The 19383-nt window shown below is 44.4% G+C and overlaps 1 protein-coding gene across 1 annotated transcript in view; it reads left to right on the top strand.

The window, feature by feature from the left end:
* The window catches only part of creb3l1 (cAMP responsive element binding protein 3-like 1), a 182556-nt gene that overhangs the window by 132720 nt on the left and 30453 nt on the right, over nt 1-19383 (top strand). The window contains exons 3-4 of the mRNA XM_072272231.1: nt 12838-13007; nt 17637-17715. Coding sequence (XP_072128332.1) covers nt 12838-13007; nt 17637-17715 — 249 coding nt within the window. The remainder of the gene's footprint in view (nt 1-12837; nt 13008-17636; nt 17716-19383) is intronic.

Below are 19383 nucleotides of genomic sequence, written 5' to 3' on the forward strand. Positions count from 1 at the left end.
CTGAAGGCATGAACATCGATTTCTCAAACTTCCGGTAATGCACTCCCTCCCCCCATCACCCCATTCTTGTTTTCCTCTCTCACCCTGTCTCCTTACCTCCCTCCGGTGCTCCCTCCCCTTCCCTTTCTTCCATGGTCTTCTACCCTCTCCTATCAGACTCCCCCTTCTCCAGCCTTTTACCTCTTTCACTAATCAACTTCTCAGCTCTTTACTTTATCCCTCCCCCTCTCCCAGTTTCACCTGTCACTTGCCACCTTGTACTCCTTCTCCCCTCCCCCCACCTTCTTACCTTGCCTTCTCATCTTTATTTCCGGTCCTAATGAAGGGTGTCAACCCAAAACGTTGACTCATTACTCTTTTCCACAGATGCTGCCTGGCCTGCTGAGTTCCTCTAGCATTTAGTGTGTGCTGTTATGTATTTTACTAATTTGCAAATGTGTTACTGACCCCTCTATCATCTTATCGAATGGTGAAAGGCCTTGATAAAATGGATGTGAAGAGGATGTTTCCTATGGTGGGAGAGTCTAAGACCAGAGGATACAGACTCAGAATAGAGGGGCATCCTTTTAGAATGGAGATGAGGAGGAACTTCTTTAGCCTGAGAGTGGTGAATCTGTGGAATTCATTGCCACAAGCAGCTGTGGAGGCCAAGTATTTATGTATATTTAAGGCAGAGGTTGATGGATTCTTGATTGGCCAGGGCATGAAGGGATACGGGGAGAAGGCAGGAGATTGGTGCTGAGAGGAAAATTGGATCAGCCATGATGAAATGGCGGAACAGACTCAATGGACGAAATGCCCTAGTTCTGCTCCTATATCTTCTAGTCTTATGTACAGTTTATGAAGGTACATACTATAATGCTTCTGGTACCTGTGGTGTTGTGCCTTGTCTCAGGGGTCACGTTTTATGGTGACACACATAAAATGTTGTAGAGGCTCAGCAGGTCGGGCAGCATCTATGGAAATGAATTAACAGTCAATATTTCAGGCCGAGACCCATCTCCTTGTTTGTGTTGCTCTGGATGTTAAGCATCTGCAGAATCTCTTTTGTTGATGTTTTTTGGTACTGCTCTAGTGATATTAACTTTTTATGAGCAGATAATTAGATATGAGTTTACCACAGCTGGAAGTAACAAAGGGAAAAATGAGATTGTCCAATGTGCACAGCTGTTCAAGGGAACAGTATGAAGCATGAATGATGTTTCAATCAATCATGTTCACAGGCAGACACACATCATTCCTGCCACACTGGATACTCACCAATATGCTTACCAAAAGAATTGCTTTATGACAGCTGCCATAACATCTGTCAAGCACCTGGCCCTGAAATACCTAGAAAACAAGGACACTTGTGTTGGAATGCTGTTTTGGATTTCATTTTGGCATTCAACACCGACCTTGGTGAGCAAACTCCTACTCCTTGGCCTAAATACACCTACACCAGACTTCCTAACCAACAAACCTCAGTTAGTCATGATGCACAACACCACCCCTACCTCCCCATCAACGCGGGAGCCCCCCAGGGCTGTGTGCTGAGCCCACTGCTGTACACTCTGCTCACACATGACTGCACACCAAACACCCGAGTAATCCCGTTGTGAAATTTTCAGATGACAGGACAGTGGTGGGGCTCATCACCAACTATGATGAGACAGCGTACAGAGAGGAAATGGAAGAGCTCGAGGCCTGGTGCTAGGCAAATAACCTCTTCCTCAGAGTCAACAAGATAAATGAGATGGTTATCAACTTCAGGAGAACTTGCACCACTCACACCCTCTTTTACATCAGTGACACAGCAGTGGAGACTGTGAGCAGTTTCACACTCGTGGGAGTGTACATCTCACACAAAAACTCTCGTGGTCCAAGTACACACCCTACACAATCAAGAAAGCTCACCAATGCCTCTGTAATGCTCAGTTATATTGGCTTGTATATGTCTAGAGGAAATCCCACCCAGCACCCGCCTCAACGCTTCCCATAGAGTCGGTTGCCACCCGAATCAATCCCAAACATCAATCATCAGCCAGCACACCCAGTATGCTTCACCAAGTACACTTTATAGATATTACTAATTCTATGACATTAGTATAAATTCGATACAGAAAAAGAAGTAATGAAAAAAAGGCGCCAAGACTTATCAAAGTCCAAGTTCTTCACGCGCAACCGTTGGAGCTCAATCGATTCCTGACAACCACCCAAATCCTGTCGACTCACGGCTCGGGACCACCCGAAGTGATCGACCAGAGCCTCTCCGCATGTCCGCCGTCCTTCCCGTCTCTCCTCCGACTCCCCGCAAAAACCCCCGCACGTCCACCGTCCTCCCCATCTCTCCTCCGACTCCCCGCCAAAAACCCCATCCACAGTCATCCTCGTCTCTCCTCCGACTCCCCCCCAAAACCCCCGTCCACAGTCATCCTCGTCTCTCCTCCGACTTCCCGCCAAAAACCTCCGCACGTCCACCGTCCTCCCCGTCTCTCCTCCGACTCCCCACCAAAACCCCCGTCCACAGCCGTATGAGACAGCATTATCATCCGAAAACAAAACGATACATGAACACCCACTGGCTAATAGCACCCTGCTATCTGTATTAACCCAAGCAACTGTCTAGCTAGAGACTTTCTCAGCATTTAACATAACAAAGAAGCATTCCCGAGTATAACATAACAAAGAAGCCATTTTAAATTTAACATACAAAAAAAGAAAGACCCCGTACACCTCTATTTTCTGAGGAGGCTGAAGAGAGATGGGCTAGGCACATTTATACTCAAGACCCTCTTCAGACCCTCCTAATATGCATGGGACAGAAACTGCACTGTGGCAGACAGGAAGGCTTTATAACAGGTAGCCAAAACTGCCATCGCATCACTGGCACTGAGAAAGACATACGTACAGAAAGGTGCTGGGAAAAAGACCAGCAACATCATGAAGGATCCCACCCATCCCTCTCACGGACTATCCCACTCCCATCAAGGAGGAGACTACGTAGCATACATACCATGACCAACAGACTGAAAAACAGTTACTTTCCCCAACAGTAAGGCGAACTAACACCTCCACCCACTATCCCACCACAACTATCTTATCACTTCCTGCCAGTCACCTTATGTACAGACAATCCTGTATTTAGCGCCACCATATGTACATACGATCTATGCATTTAAGTTATCTTATATATTTATATCTATCATATTTTTTATTATTGTGTTCTTTATCTTAGTGTGATTTTATACGCTGCATCAGATCTGGAGTAACAGTTACTTTGTTTTCCTTGACACCTGTGTGCTAAAAATGACATTCAACAACCTTAAACTATTTCATCTCAAAAATAGCAGAACAGTGTGAAAGGTTCCTGCCGATCCATCTCTTGTTGTTGGTGAATTAGTTAACATAATTAGTGCCAGAGTTGTTTGAGTCTTTGGCAATCCAGTGGGGAAAGACGAGAGTCAGAAGTTTCCTTGCAGTATTTACCCAATGATTGCCATTGGTTTTCTTGACGTGCAATATCTCATCTGCTAATAATATGACTTACTTACCCCTGTTGGCAGAATTGGACAAAGTGCCAATGAGACCGTAAGATATAAGAGCAAAATTACACCATTCAGTCTGCAGACTCTGCTGTGCTATTGAATTGTGACTTTTTTTCCAACCCCATCCTCCTACCTTCTTCCTGTAACCCTTACCCTCTTTACCAATCAATTTCTGCCTTAAATACACACAATGACTTGGTCTTCACCGCCCTCTGTATTAACAAATTTCAGATTCAACAGCCTCTAGCTGAAGAAATTCCTCCTCATCTTAGTCTTAAAGAGATATCCCTTTATTCCTAGGCTGTGCTCTTAGATTCTGGACTCTCCTTCTAACAATAAAACATCCTTTCCATGTCCACTCTATCCACACTTTCAGTATTTGGTGTCCTATGTATTCCAATGGCATCTCTAATACATCATACAGTTTACTCTATCGAGCACGTACATTTTTGTGAGACACTATTTCCTACTTCAAAATATTTTTCCAACTTTTCTCTGTAATGAGGAATGATAGAAGTATTGTGACAGGATCTTGCAAAGAAGATTGTTCTTGAGCAAATTCTACAATGTCCGTGCACTAGTCTTGTCTATAAAAGTACTTGGTTCAGTTAGAACATTTCACAGAAAAATAGTATTATTCCATATGGCTAACTAAATTGAATGTGTTAGAAACAGAAATAAATTGGAAAATTCCCAAGGGAGTGTTCCCAATGGTAGGCTTTTGGTGGTTTCTCAGGGTCAGTGTGGGCCCTCCCAAGCTCTCCATATCTCTTTGTGGAGCAGTGCTTCACACTAGCTCCACTCCTTCCAGATATCAAATTGTCACAAATCTATGTGCCAGCTCTCTGCCCACGACATGCAGTTTGAGAAAATCACCAGACTATGAGCCATAGGAGCAGAATTAGGCCATTTGGCCCATCAGGTCTGCTACACCATTCTGTTGTGGCTGATTTATTGTCCCTCTCAAATTCATTCTCCAGCCCTTCCTTACAACCTTTGACACCGTTACTAACCAAGAAACTATCAACCTTCCTATCAAGTATACAGTATATAATGACTTAGCCTCCACAACTGTCTGTGGAAAAGAATTCCATCAGTTCATCATCCTCTTGCTAAAGAAATTCCTCCTCATTTCTGTGTTAAAGGGATGTCCTTCTATTCTGAGGCTGTGCCTTCTGGTTCTAGACTCCCCCACTATAGGAATCATCCTCTACATGTCCACTCTATCAATACCCTTCAATATTCAATAGTTTTCAATGAAATTCCCCCCCTTCCCAGTCTTCTAAGCTCCAGCGAGTACAGGTTCAGAGCCATCAAATGCTCTTCATACATTAATCCTTCCATTCCCAGGATCATTGTTGTGAACCCCCTCTGGACCCTCTCCAATGCTAGCACATCCATTCTCAGATAAGGGGCTCAAAACTGCACACAGTACCCCAAGTGCGGTCTGACAAATGCATTATAAAGCCTCAACAATTCTTCCTTGCTTTTATATTCAAGTCCTCCCAAAACGAATTCTAACATTGCGTTTTCCTTCCTTACATTTACTCAACCTGCGTTAGCCTTAGGGAATCTTGCAGGAGGACTTCCAGGTCTCTTTGCACCTCTGATTTCTAAGTATTCTGCCCATTTAGAAAATAGCTTACACCTTTATTCCTTCTACCAAAATGCATGATTATACACTTCCCTACACTATATTCCATCTGCCACTTTGCCCATTCCCCCAAACTGTCTGAGTTCGTTACTGCTTCATTAACATTACCTGCCTCTCCATATCGTCTGCAAACCTGGCCATAAAGCCTATCACTCAATTCTATCGTCCAAATCGTTCACATATGATGTGAAAAGAAACGGTCCCAACAGGGACCCCCTGCAGAACAACACTCCTTGCCTTCTGCCAGTCAGCCAATCTTCTATCCATACTAGTATTTTTCCTGTAATATGATGGGCTCTTATTTTGTTTAGCAGCCTCGTGTGGCACCTTATCAAAGGCCTTCTGAAAACCCAAGTAAGCAACGTCCTTTGATTATTTCCTCAGTGAATTTCAACAGATTTGTCAGGCAAGATTTCCCCTTAAGGAACTCAAACTGACGTCGGCCTAATTTATCATGCGCCTCCAAGTACTTTGAAACCTCATCCCTAATAATGGACTCCAACATCCTCTCATCCACTGAAGTCAGGCTCACTGGCTTGTAATTCCCTGTGTTTTCCACCCTCCCTTCTTGAAGAGTGAAATGGCATTTGCAATTTTCCACTGCTCTGGAATAATTCCAGAATCTAGTGATTCTTGAAAGATCCTTACCTAATGATTGCATATTTTCAGAGCAGGAGATGAAAAAAGTCTTTGGGCATTCTTTACGCGTGCTGCAAAGCTGTTGTTCTCTTTATTCAAAGCAGCTAATTCAGATTAGCTGATATTTCAGATTTGACCTTAATTGCCTCAATGAATCCCCACCGTTTCGTGTGAGTGAATGTACATTCCAAATTGACTGTCAGGATTGGCAAGGACCAAGCAATTGAGAAGAATTTGGAATGATAGTGTGCACAGCTTGCTCAGCATGGTTTGCTCCCAAAGAGCACAATTGGTTTCGGGAATGTGTGACCATGAGGAACGTAACGGTTTTGCAGTCCAAGTCTTTCTACAGTTGAATTCACAATACAGTCAGCCATCATCTGGATTGACAGAGAATATTGACTGTTTCTTTTTTCACTGCTGCTGCCTGACCTCCTAATTTTTAAGACTATAAGACTATAAGACACAGGAGCAAAATTAGGCCATTTGGCCCATCGCGTGTGCCTGCCATTTCATCATAGCTGATCCATTTCCCACCCAACCCCATTCTTCTTCATTTCATCTAAATTGCCTCAGTGAACCCCAACATTTGAATGAATAAATGCAAATCACAATTTCGCTCTGCAGGTCTGGCAAGGATCAGGCAATTGAGAAGAATTTGGATTTATTTTTATTTTAAGCTTCAACATATATCTCTTAGGAATTTAGAGATAAAATCATACAGGGATTTAAGTAAATGTTAACTGTTTTTAGTTTTGCAAACCAATTGCTTAATAGTTGTAAAAATATTAGAGATAAAAGCTAAGGAATATCTATGAATTGAGAATTTTCCCCTTGGATAACAAAGAGACTTTATGCTTTCTGATGAAGGGACCTGGCCTGAAATGTTGACTGCTTATTCCCATCCATAAATGCTGCCTGACCTGCTGAGTTTCTCCAGCGCTGTGTGTATGTTGCTCTGGATTTCCAGCATCTGTAAGATCACTTGTGTATAAACTTTATGATTTCTCATTGACCTGTGGGTTCCATAATACCAAGCTAGCAAAGAAAGTGGACCAGCTGGATGTATGATGTGATGTGATGAATCCAGTAGTATGTCTGGAATCGGCAAAGCAGCATGGTGTATCATTACATTAACTTGTTATCTCATTGTCTTCATAACTATTTTCTGGAATATTTCTCTATCATTTCATATTTTCCACCTGTCTTTTAATGGTATTACAACCTTATTTCGAGCTGAGCTGTGCACTATGATTTTGAAATATATAGCTGGTTCCTCAATGTCTTCAAGTCTACTCTCCTGGAGTGTTTTCAAAAAGCATTATATGCACAAGATTTGCAGCAGTTCAGGAAGGTTCCTACCTTCTTAAGAGTGAAAGACACTGAATACTCACCTTGATGGTAAAGCTCGGACTTGAAAAACAGATAATATATTAAAAATGTTGGGAAGTTGCTCTCAGATTTAGCTAAGGTTTGTGACGAGAATACACATGGATTAAGATGTAGCTGTCCTGTGCTGGCACCAGTGGGATCAGCAGTTGGTCTGCCACCTGTCTTCAGGAGAGAGAGAGAGATAAGGAAAACAATGGAGCAGCATTTGGAGATGTTAATGAAGGGACGGGAGAGTTTAACGGAAGGAGAGCTGTCAAGATCGGCTCCCCCTTTGAACCCTGAACTGTTTGAAGTGATGGACAGGCGATACCCCAGCAGGGGGATAAAAAGGGACAGGTTCGCTAAGGCAGGACACACGCGACACCCCGAAGTAACGAGACCCTGGAAGCGGTGCGTCTCCCACAAGTCGGTGGACAGCTGGTCGTGGGATCAAGCCATAGACGCACAGGGTGGAAAGGCACGATCGGCGGGGACCTGGTGTGTGTCCACCCTTGCCTGGGTGCCAGGTTCACCGCAGAGAAACGATCATATCTGGAAACGGAGGGGTCATGGTGGGTGACCTCAGATGACAACACAAAGGGCTCGCCCGAAAGCTGACTGCGAAGGTCTGTGTGGAAGCTGTTTGAATATTCATTCGTTTTGCTCTCTCTCTCCTTCCCCCCACTGTCCATCTCCCACGGCAGCGATTACTGCGAACTGAACTGAACTAAATTGAACTGAACTTTGCGTCACTTTGAAACTGGTCATTTACCCCTAGACAACGATAGAGCTTGATTGATCCTGTTATCTTAATTCTGTGTACATGTATGTTTATCATTGCTGAACTGTTGCATTTATTATCCTTTTGATTAGAGTACTGTGTTGCTTGTTTCTTTAATAAAACTTTCTTAGTTCTAGTAATCCAGACTCCAACTGAGTGATCCATTTCTGCTGGTTTGGCAACCCAGTTACGGGGTACGTAACAGGTTGCAGACAGGTTTTCTGTTTGCACACCATAATATTACAGCTACCAGAATTAGGAGCTCAAGACTTTAGCCAGCTGAAGAACTGAACCCAACGCCTTTTTTAAGACAATATGTAATTATGGCTTACTATTGCATAGAGAGTAAGATTGCCACAGTTTGCTCAGTAAGACAGGGCCCCTTTTTAATACCATACCACTCCCTGAGGCTGCAGGGCTTTGCCTAATTGGCCAGTTTTTAAACGGATATAGATCCTGTTCTGCGGCGGCTGTCTTCTCTTTCAAAAAGGAGCTTTTATAGCTCAGTTAAAAAGTCTCTGCTTGTTCACAGTTGAGATCAAGGCTTGTACAGTGGTAACAGAAGTTCACAGAGAGATTTGTATGTGTAGGCACTGACAACATTAAATTGGATCCAGAGAGCAAAATTAAAAATAAAACAACCACTTTCTTTTGGACCTGCCAAGTGACAACTGGAGAGAAAAGATCACTCTCGTTCCTGGGAAGATTCCTTTATGTGCTGTGTGGGACTAGGTATTCAGCTTGGGGTCCTCCTGGCATGATCCATTGTCATTTCAAATAAACCTAAGTGCAAAGATTGAGGTTCTTCCAACACTAATATTGTCGGTGGCAATTCAGTGCCAGTAAGAGAACCCTCGTAAAACAATCCCTAAACCAGCAAAATAAGGCAGCTTATTCACTGGCCTCCAGAGATTGCTCAGACACACTTTTGCCATGGTGAAGGTCCTTGGTTTAATGGTTAATACATTCCCTTTTAAGCTTTTTATTTGTTTTTTACAATATAAATAAAGAGAGGATCAAAGTGAAAAAAGTGTAGGCCTAAACCGTGTTGTGCTGTGGCATTCTTTGCCCACTGGTGACTTTTCCTTTCTTATCCATGGAGTTTTACAAGTATTGTGACGGTATCAGGCATTATGTGTCTGCAAAGTCAGGTTTGTTATCGAGCCATAGAGTCATGGAGCAATACAACACAAAGGGAGGACCTTCAGCCCATCTAGTCCATGTTATTCAGCCTAATCCCATCCACCTGCACCTGCAGTGTTGCTCTCCACACTTCTCCCATCCATGCACTTATCCCATCTTCTCCTAAATGCTGCAATCAAACCCACATCCACCACTTCACGAGCAGCTCATTCCACACTCCACCACCCTCTGAGTCAAGAAGTTCTTAAATATTTCACCTTTCACCCTTAACCCATGACCTCTAGTCTCACCCAACCTCAGTGGAAAAATCCCACTTGCATTTACCCTATCCACAGCCCTCTTAATTTTGTATGCCTGTATGTCTCTTCTGCTTTGGAGAAAAAGTCCTAACCTATTCAACCTTTTCCGAGAACTCAGGTCTTCAAGTCCTAGGAACATCCTAGTAGATTTTCTTTGTACTCTTTCAATTTTATTGATTTTTTTTTTGTGGGTGAATAGAACTATACTCAATACTCCAAGTTATGCACCACCAACGTCTTATACAACTTCAATATAACATCCCAACTCCTACACTCAGTACTCTGATTTATGAAAGCCAATGTGCCAAAAGCTCTCTTTTTGTGGGATTACGGCATTATTACTATTAGTGAGATTTGGTTGCAGGAGGGGCAGGACTGGCAGCTTAATGTTCCGGAGTTCCAATGTTTCAGACGTGATAGGGGGGAGGGATGAAAGGAGGAGGAGTGGCGTTACTAGTCAGGGAGAATATCACAGTTGTGTGTAGACGGGACAGCCCGGAGGGCTTGTCTACAGAGGCCATATGGGTGGAGCTGAGGAACGGGAAAGGTGTGACCACACTAATAGGGTTGAATTATAGACCACCCAATAGTCAGAGAGAATTGGAGGAGCAAATCTGTAGTGAGGTAGCAGACCGATGTAAGAAACAGAAAGTTGTAATAGTAGGGGATTTTAACTTTCCACATATTGACTGGGACTCCCACACTGTGAAAGGGCTAAATTGCTTGGAGTTTGTCAAATGTGTTCAGGAAAGTTTTCTAAATCAATAGAGAGGTACCTACAAGAGAGGATGCAATACTTGATCTCCTATTAGGAAACCAGACAGGTCAGGTGACAGAAGTATGTGTAGGCGAACATTTTGGGCCCAGTGACCATAATGTCATTAGTTTCAAGTTAGTTATGGATGAGGATAGGTCTGGTCCTCGAGTTGAGGTTCTAAATTGGAGAAGGGTCAATTTTGAGGAAATGAGAAAGGTTCTAGGAAGAGTGGATTGGGATAAGTTGTTTTCTGGCAAGGATGTGTTCAGTAAGTGGAAGGCCTTCAAAGGGGAAATTTTGAGAGTGCAGAGTTTGCATGTTCTTGCCAGGATTAAAGGCAAAGTTAACAGGCATAGGGAACCTTGGTTTTCAAAGGATATTGGTGATCTGGTTAAGAAAAAGAGAGAGGTGTCTAGCAGGTATAGGCAACAAAGAACAAATGAGGTACTTGAAGAGTATAGAAAATGTAGGAAAATACTAAAGAAGGAAATCAGGAAGGCAAAAAGAAGACATGAGGTTGCTTTGGCAGATAATGTGAACGTAAACCCGAAGGGTTTCTACAAGTATATTAAGAGTAAAAGGATAGTAAGTGACAAAATTGGTCCCTTAGAAGATCAGAGTGGTCATCTATGTGTGGAGCCTCACGAGATGGGGAGATCTTAAACAGTTTTTTGCATCAGTATTTACTCAGGAAACTGGCATAGCGTATATGGAAGGAAGGGAAACAAGCAGTAGTGTCATGGAACATATAGAGATTAAAGAGGAGGAGGTGCTTGCTGCCCTACAGCGAATAAAGGTAGATAAATCCCCTGGGCCTGACATGATATTTCCTCGGAACTTGAGAGAGACTAGTGTAGAAATTGCAGGGGCCCTGTCAGAAATATTTAAAATGTCCTTAGCCATGGGTGCGGTGCCGGAGGATTGGAGGATAGCTTGTGTTGTTTCGTTAAGAAAGGCTCCAAAAGTAAACCAGGTAATTACAGGCCGGTGAGCCTGACATCAGTAGTAGGTAAATTATTGGAAGGTGTTCTGAGAGATCGGATATACAAGTATTTGGACAGCCAAGGGCTGATTAAGGATAGCCAGCATGGCTTTGTGCATGGTAGATCGCATTTAACGAATCTTGTAGAGTTTTTCGAAGAGGTTACGAGGAAGGTGGATGAAGGAAAGGCTGTGGATGTTGTCTACGTAGACTTTAGTAAGGCCTTTGACAAGGTCCCACATGGGAGGTTAGTTCAGAAGGTTCAGACACTAGGTATCCATGGAGAGGTTGTAAACTGGATTCGAAGTTGGCTGTGTGGGAGAAGACAGAGAGTGGTAGTAGATGATTGCTTCTCAGACTGGAGGCCTGTGACTAGTGGTGTGCTTCAGGGATCTGTGCTGGGACCATTGTTGTTTGTTGTCTATATCAATGATCCAGATAATAATGTGGTAAATTGGATCAGCAAGTTTGCTGATGACACTTAAGACTGGAGGAGTTGTGGACAGTGAGGAAGGCTTTCAAAGCTTGCAGAGGGATCTGGACCAACTGGAAAAATGGGCCAGAAAATGGCAGATGGAATTTAATGCAGGCAAGTGTGAGGTGTTGTATTTTGGAAGGACAAATCAAGGTAGGACATACACAGTAAATGGTAGGGCACTGAGGAGTGCGGAGGAACAAAGGGATCTGGGAGTTCAGACACATAATTTCCTGAAAGTGGCGTCACAGGTAGACAGGGTTGTAAAGAAGGCTTTTGGCATCCTGGCATTCATAAATCAAAGTATTGAGTATGGGAATTGGTATGTTATAGTGAGGTTGTATAAGACATTGGTGAGGCCAAATTTGAAGTATTGTGTGCAGTTCTGGTCACCTAACTATAGGAAGGATATCAGTAAGATTGAAAGAGTGCAGAGAAGATTTACTAGGATGTTGCTGGGTCTACAGGAGTTGAGTTACAGAAAGAGATTGAACAGGTTAGGACTTTATTCCTTGGAGCGTAGAAGAATGAGGGGAGATTTGATAGAGGATTACAAAATTATGAGGGTTATAGACAGAGTAAATGTGAATAGGCTCTTTCCACGTAGATTAGGAGAGATAAATATGAGAGGACATGGCTTTAGGGTGAAAGGGGAAAGGTTTAGGGGGAACATTAGGGGGAACTTCTTCACTCAGAGAGTGGTGGGAGTGTGGAACGAGCTGCCATCTGACGTGGTAAGTGCAGACTCACTCTTAAGTTTTAAGAATAAATTGGATAGATACATGGATGGGAGAGGTCTGGAGGGTTATGGACTGGGAGCAGGTCAATGGGACTAGCGGAATAAAGTTTCGGCACAGGGCCAAATGGCCTGTTTTCTGTGCTGTAGTGTTGTATGGTTCTATGGTTCTTTATGACCCCATTTACCTGTAAGGCCACTTTCAAGGAATTATGGATCTGTATTCCCTGATCCCTTTGTTCTACTGCTGTCCTCATTGTCCTACCATCCACTGTGTATGTCCTACACTGGATTGTCCTTTCAAAGTTACCATCGTTTTCTAATGATCTTTGGTGTTGTAGTTATTTCAGTCAGAGAATACTTTTAGATCCTCCCTTGCATGTTAACATAAATGTTTGTTCAGTTGTTGAACATCAGCAAACATGCTGTCACTGGAAATATTAGCGATCATTTCTGACCTTTTGCTCCTTCAGAAACTGATGGTGGACTTTGGGCTCTTGGCCCCGACCTGACCCACATCATGATTAAGCAGGAACCAAATCTGCTGACGGAGTCCTGCTGTGCCTCTTCATCAGCTCAGACATCAGCCCCTTCTGCAGAGCACATGGCCTCTGGACAACTGACAAACTCAACAGAAGAACCCGTGAGTCTAAAGACACTGTAAAATTCCCAAATTGCACAGGAATCTTTATTAAGATCCCTCTCTTGGAAAGTGCCACAGAATCATATCCAAAGTATGACTTTGTGATAATTACAGGACTATTGTCTCTCTCTCCCTCTCCTCCTCCGTCTCCCTCTCCCTCCTCCCTCCCCTCCTCTCCATCTCCTTCCCCCCTTCTCCCCCTCCCCTCTCTCTTCCCTCTCCCCCTCTGTCTCCCTCCTCCCTCCCCTCCTCTCCATCTCCTTCCCCCCTTCTCCCCCTCCCCTCTCTCTTCCCTCTCCCCCTCCCTCTCCCTCCTCCCTCCCCTCCTCTCCATCTCCTTCCCCCTTCTCCCCCTCCCCCTCTCTTCCATCTCCCCCTCCCTCTCCCTCTCCCTCCTCCCTCCCCTCCTCTCCATCTCCTCCCCCCTCCCCTCTCTTTCCCCCTCTCCCTCTCTCCCCCTCCCCTCCCCTCTCTCTCCCCCTCCTTCCCCTCTCTCTCCCCCTCCTTCCCCCTCTCCCTCTCTCTCCCTCTCCCCCTCCCTCTCCCTCTCCCTCTCCCTCCTCCCTCCCCTCCTCTCTGTCTCCTTCCCCCCCTCTCCCTCTCCCCTCTCTTTCCCCCCTCCCTCTCTCCCCCTCTCCCCTTCCCTCTCTCTCCCCTCCCCCTCCCTCTCCCCTCCCCCTTTCTCTCCCCTCCCCTCTCTCTCCCCCCTCTCTCTCCCCCTCCCCCTCTCTCTCCCCCTCCCCCTTTCCTTCCCCTCACCTCTCCTTCCCCCCTCTCCCCGCCTCCATTGTTTACCACTGTTATACTGCACCCATGTCTCCATCTTTTTATTTACTGAGGGGATGTGAATGTTACTTGTTTAGCAGTAACTGTCCATCCCTACTTGTCTCCAGACTACTTCAGAGGGCAGTTAAGACTCAAACAAGGATATCTGCTGATTCAGACCGGTGAACCCGATGGGGTCCTTTAGTAATAATCTGATAATGTTAAGAATAGCATGAGTTTTGTTTCTTTTGATAATCATGAATAGCATTGGATATTTTTTATTTTAATGAACTTTAGTTCCCCAGCTGCTGAGGTGAGATTTGAAATTGTATCCCCATTCCAATGGTCCAGTTACTCATCTAGTCTAGTCTGGTAAATTGGCCAATATACGTCCTGCCCCATGTTAAGTACCCATTCCATGAGTCTTCTCAGCAGAAATCAATCTCCTTGTCAAAACAGGCAAATTATACAGTTGCAATATCATAATTCTTGTCAGTCAGTTATACAATTGCCAAATCATTCCTGCTGTCAGAACTGACACCTTCTCTGGTCTTGTTCATCTCTCTATGTTGGTGAACCTTTCTACACAGAAAGGACACACAGTGCCCCACAGGTCAACAATTGGTTATTGTCCAAAAAACTATTAGTTGTCTCACGGACTATAAAGAATTTGTAGTAACATTGTTCCACATAACAGTATCACCAACAAAAAGCATCCAGCTGCTGGATGATAGCAAGGAACTCTGTCTTTAACGACTTTCACCATGTAGTCAACTCCTGAGCATGCCACTCTCTGTTGGAAGGCAATGTTCCTGACTGGAAAAAGGATCAGACCCAAGAGAACATAAGAATAAGTGAGCAGGCCATTTAGTTCTTCAAGACTGCAGCTACATTAATCAAATTCACAGCTAATCTTCTCCCTCAAATCAACTGCTCTGCCGTTATACTATTTGATTCCTGTCAACTCTTAGAAATCTGCCATTCTATTATGAATGCAATCAATGACTAATCGTCCAGAGCTCTCTTGGATGGAGAATTCCAAAGTCTAGCCACAGAAGTGAGGAGATTTCTCCACATATCAGTCTTAAATGACCTAACTTTTATTTTCAGACCATGGGCACTATTTCTAGGCTCCTCAGCCAAGAGAAATATTTTTCCCATATCCACCCTGTCAAGCACAGAAAAAGGCATATCATTCTCATGCCCAAGGCTGGACAGTCACTCTAACTTTTTCCAACCTTGTTAATGTTGTGTATGGTTACATAAAAATGGGAAAGAATAGAGGATGGGATGGAAAAATGGACTGAAAATGGCAGATGAATTTTAATGCAGACAAGTGTGAGGTGTTGCACTTTGGATGGACAGGTGAGAGTAGAACGTACACAGTGAACTGTAGGACATTGGGTACTGTGGTAGACAAATGGTTCTGCGAATACAAATCAATATTCCCTTGAAAGTGGTGTCGCAGGTAGCTAGGGCTTAAAGAGAGCTTCTGGCATATTGACTTTCATAAATCAGAGTACTGAATACAGGAATTGGGATGTTATACTGAAGTTGTATAAGACATAGGTTCTGGTCAACTACCTGCAGGAAAAATATCAATAAGATTTAAAAAGGACAGAGAAAACTTACAAGGATGTTGCCAAGACTTGAGGACCTCAGCTATAGGGAAAGGTTGGATAGGTTAGAACTTTATCCCTCTGGTGTGTTGGAGAACGAGGGGTCACTTGATAAAAGTATACACAATTATGAGAGGTTGAGATAGGATAAGTGCAAGCAAGCTTTTTCCACACAAAATGATGGAGAAACTCAGTGGTCAGGCTGCATCTATGGAAATGAACTGATAATCAAAGTTTCGGGCTGAGACCCTTCTTCAAGACTGAGAACGAAATCGGAAGATGCCAGAATAAAAAGTTGGGGGAAAGGGAAGGAGGCTAGCTGGAAGGTGATAGGTGAAGCCGGGAGGCTGGGGAAGGTTAAGGGCTGAAGAAAAAGGAATCTGATAGAAGAGGAGAGTGGACCATTAAAGAAAGGGCAGGAGGAGGGGACCCAAGGCGAAGTCATCAGCAGGTGAGTAGAAGTAAAAAGTCAGAGTGGGGAATATAGGGAGGGGAGGGGAAAATTTGTTTACCAGAAGGAGAAATTGGAACAAGAGGAGGCCATGGACTGATGCGTCAGAATGGAAATAGGAATGGGAATTAGAATGTTTCGCCACCGGGGAGTCCTGCTTGTGGCAGATGGTGTGGAAGAGCTTGACAAAGTGGTCCTCCAAGTTATGACGGGTCTCACCAATGTTGAGGAGGCTGCGTCAGGAGCACCGGACACAATAGACAACCCCAGCAGATTCGCAGGTGAAGTACTGACTCACCTGGAACGACTGTTTGGGGCCCTGAATGGTAGTGAGGGATGAGATGTAGGGGCAAGTGTAGCACTTATTCTGCTTGCAAGGATAAATGCCAGGAGGGATGAATGGACAAGGGAATCACGGAGGGAGTGATTCTTGCAGAAAGTTGGGGGGGGGGGGTGGGTGAGGTGAGGTAATGATATGGTTAGTGATAGGATCCCTTTGGAGAAGGCAGAAGGTGAAGAGGATAATGTGCTGGATGCGGAGGTTGATGCAGCGGCAGGAAGATGTGAGCACAGATGTACGGGAAATGGATCAGGTGCAGCATCAATAGTGGAGGGAGGGAAACCTCGTTCTTTAACGAAGGAAGACATCTCGGGTGTCCTGGAATGGGAACAGATGCGATAGCGGTGAAGAAACTGAGAAAAGGGTATAGCATTTTTACAGAAGATAGGGTGGGAAGAGGTATAGTTGGGATAACCATGGGAATCAGTAGGTTTATAAAAGATGTTGGTAGACATTTTGTCTCCAGAGATGGAGACAGAGAGATCGAGAAAGGGGAGGGAGGTGTTAGAGATGGACCAAGTGAATTTAAGGGCAGGATGGAAGTTAGAGGCAAAATTGATAAAATTGACAAGCTCAGCATGGGTGCATGAAGCAGTGCGAATGCAGTCGTCAATATGGTGGAGGAAGAGCTGTGGAGTATAACCAGGGAAGGCTTTTAAAATGGTCTGTTTTATTCAGGTCTGTTGAAATAGTCTGTTCAGGCATAGCTGGGCCCATGCAAGTATCCATGGCTATCCACGAGTTTGGAAAAAGTGGTAGATACCAAAAGAAAAATTGTTCAGGATGAGGACCAGTTCTGCCAGATGGAGGAGGGTGGTTGTGGAGGGGGATTGATTGGTTCACTTGTCAAGAAAGAAGTGGAGAGTTTTGAAGCCTTCTTGATAGGGGATAAAAGCGCATAGGGACTGAACATCCATGGTGAAAATGAGGCGGTCAGGGCCAGGGAATTGAAAGTTACTGAGAAGACTGAGACATGAGAGGTGTCGCGGATGTGGGTGGGAAGGGACTGAACCAAGGGGGGAAGAATGGGAATTGAGAAATGAGAACAGAAGTTCAGTGGGGCAGGAGCAGGCAGATCTTGGATAGGAGGAAGAAGGTTGAGGAAGAAAGCTGAAATATTTAAGGGGAACCTGAGGGAGAACTTCTTCGCTCGGATAGTGGAACAAGCTGCCAGTGGAAGTGGTGGATGCGGGCTCAGTTGCACGTTCAAGAGAAGTTTGGATAGGTATATGGATGGGTGGGGTATGGAGGGCTAGAGTCTAGGTTCAGGACAATGGGAATAAGCAGAGTAACAGTTTGGCATGGACTAGATGGGCCGAAGGACCTGTTTCTGTGCTCTATGACTAGAACAGAAAACAAATAAATTTGGAGACTTGACTCCATCATGGAGTTTGGCCTGTTGGTGCGCCATGCTCTGTTGTCATCCTCACTTCTGTATTTCTGCTTCATCACAGGTTCAGACAGAACCAAGCACAGTGCCTCAGATCAAAGTGGAACCCAAAGAACCCAATCAGTTCCTCAGTGTCCACACAGGTAGGAAATTGAACAAGGACTGCAGTTTCTCACGGGGTGCTCTCCAGTGACTGATTTTGGGTTTCCATTAGTACTGGGCAAAAAGATACATTTACTGCACCTATTGAACAAGTTTAAGATCTGCTGTAGCTCAATTAACTTGTTTCTAGCCAAGAGAAGTTGTTGAAGACCCAGCCTGGGAACACAAGCGTACTCGTACCTGATGCATCAGTGCAGTGCTGAAGGATTGTCGCACTACTGGAGGTACTATCTCTGAGAGGAGCTGCAAAACTGAGGCTTGGCTTTACACATTTATGAAAAATGCAATCATATTGTTTCAAGGGAAAGGCAGGATATTTTGAAGATCTCTCCCTGTGTAGAAGTGATTATGTTGTTTAGCAGGGGAGTTCCCATCTAGTTAATTTCAGAAAGAGGCTGCTGCATTTAGCTCTGGTGTGATGATCCTCCTAGAAGTTTTAATCACATGAGCTACAATTACTGGAAACTCGCTTACTATCTTATCGCCAAGATATTTATAAGAATTCAAAGAAATTAGAGTGAAACTTTCCTAAATTGTTTGCGATGGTGTCCTGGTGATTAACTTTTAGTACTGAGAAACTAGATATTGCACCACAAATTTGATTTTAACCACTTGCCCTCCGTTCCCCTCCTCCCTTCATTCTTCTCTCTTTCCCTCCCCTCTCATCCAGATCCCTGGTTAATCAGTCAGCGAGGTAATCGGCTGTATGTCAGGCCAATATTCAATGACCGCTGCCCTCAGTCTCTTCAACTTTATGGATGAACAGTTTAGAGTCAGTCATGTGCCACTGGGTGTGAGATATGTGGTCAGAAGAAATGACCGCTGGTTGGGCAACACTGTTGATGGATGCTCAGCTCCGTTTGATGTGACAGGGCTGCACGTATTGCTGGGCTGCAGCACTGGCAGATCCATGGTCACTCAGTTGGATCACACAAAGTGGCTGGGAAACTCATGGGCGTTTCTTTGGTCTGTGTATTTTTTTTTTGACGGCATTGTTCCTAGCCAGCTCCTTTTAGAGTGTGAAACAGCTTTAAATTCTGCAATAGAATTAAAAAAAAACAACTTGTGGGCCGAAATTGAAGCAGTTGCACATGAAGTCTATACCACACGCAATTTGGCAAAATGAAGCTTTTCTGTGTTTTTTTTACACACAGGGCGGATTCTATCCTCCCTGGCCTAAGTTTACAATGTTGACCCTGGCTCTGAACGTCTGAGGGAGAGACTGCCTTTCTCAGGTCCTTCGTGTACTGAGTGAATTGAAATGACAAGATGCAGGAGCCTCAATGCCTGGGTTCTGCTGCGGCTCTCCAAACGTCGATGGGGCTTTGCCATGTGCATGGGGAAAAGATGGGAGCTCCGTTGCACTGTGCCAACGATCCCGGAAAATGTTTGATTCCAATAAGTGTACTTTGCTAGTTGGATATGTCAACCAAACTGTCATGTGGCATAGGCCTAACCAGCTGTTCTCACCTGGCCCTTCCTACCAGTCCCCTAATGAATGGCAATAGAGCAGCATGTCTTGAGGGGCTGGGGCTGGGGCTGGGGCTGGGGCAGAGGAATTCCTCTGGTATGTCCGTTGACTGGATTTGATTTTGAAATCAGTTATTGCTGTCATGTTTGATCAAATGATTTCTGTTGTATAAACTTCC

Source organism: Mobula birostris, chromosome 11 (assembly GCF_030028105.1).
Source record: "Mobula birostris isolate sMobBir1 chromosome 11, sMobBir1.hap1, whole genome shotgun sequence".
Lineage (NCBI taxonomy): Eukaryota > Metazoa > Chordata > Chondrichthyes > Myliobatiformes > Myliobatidae > Mobula > Mobula birostris.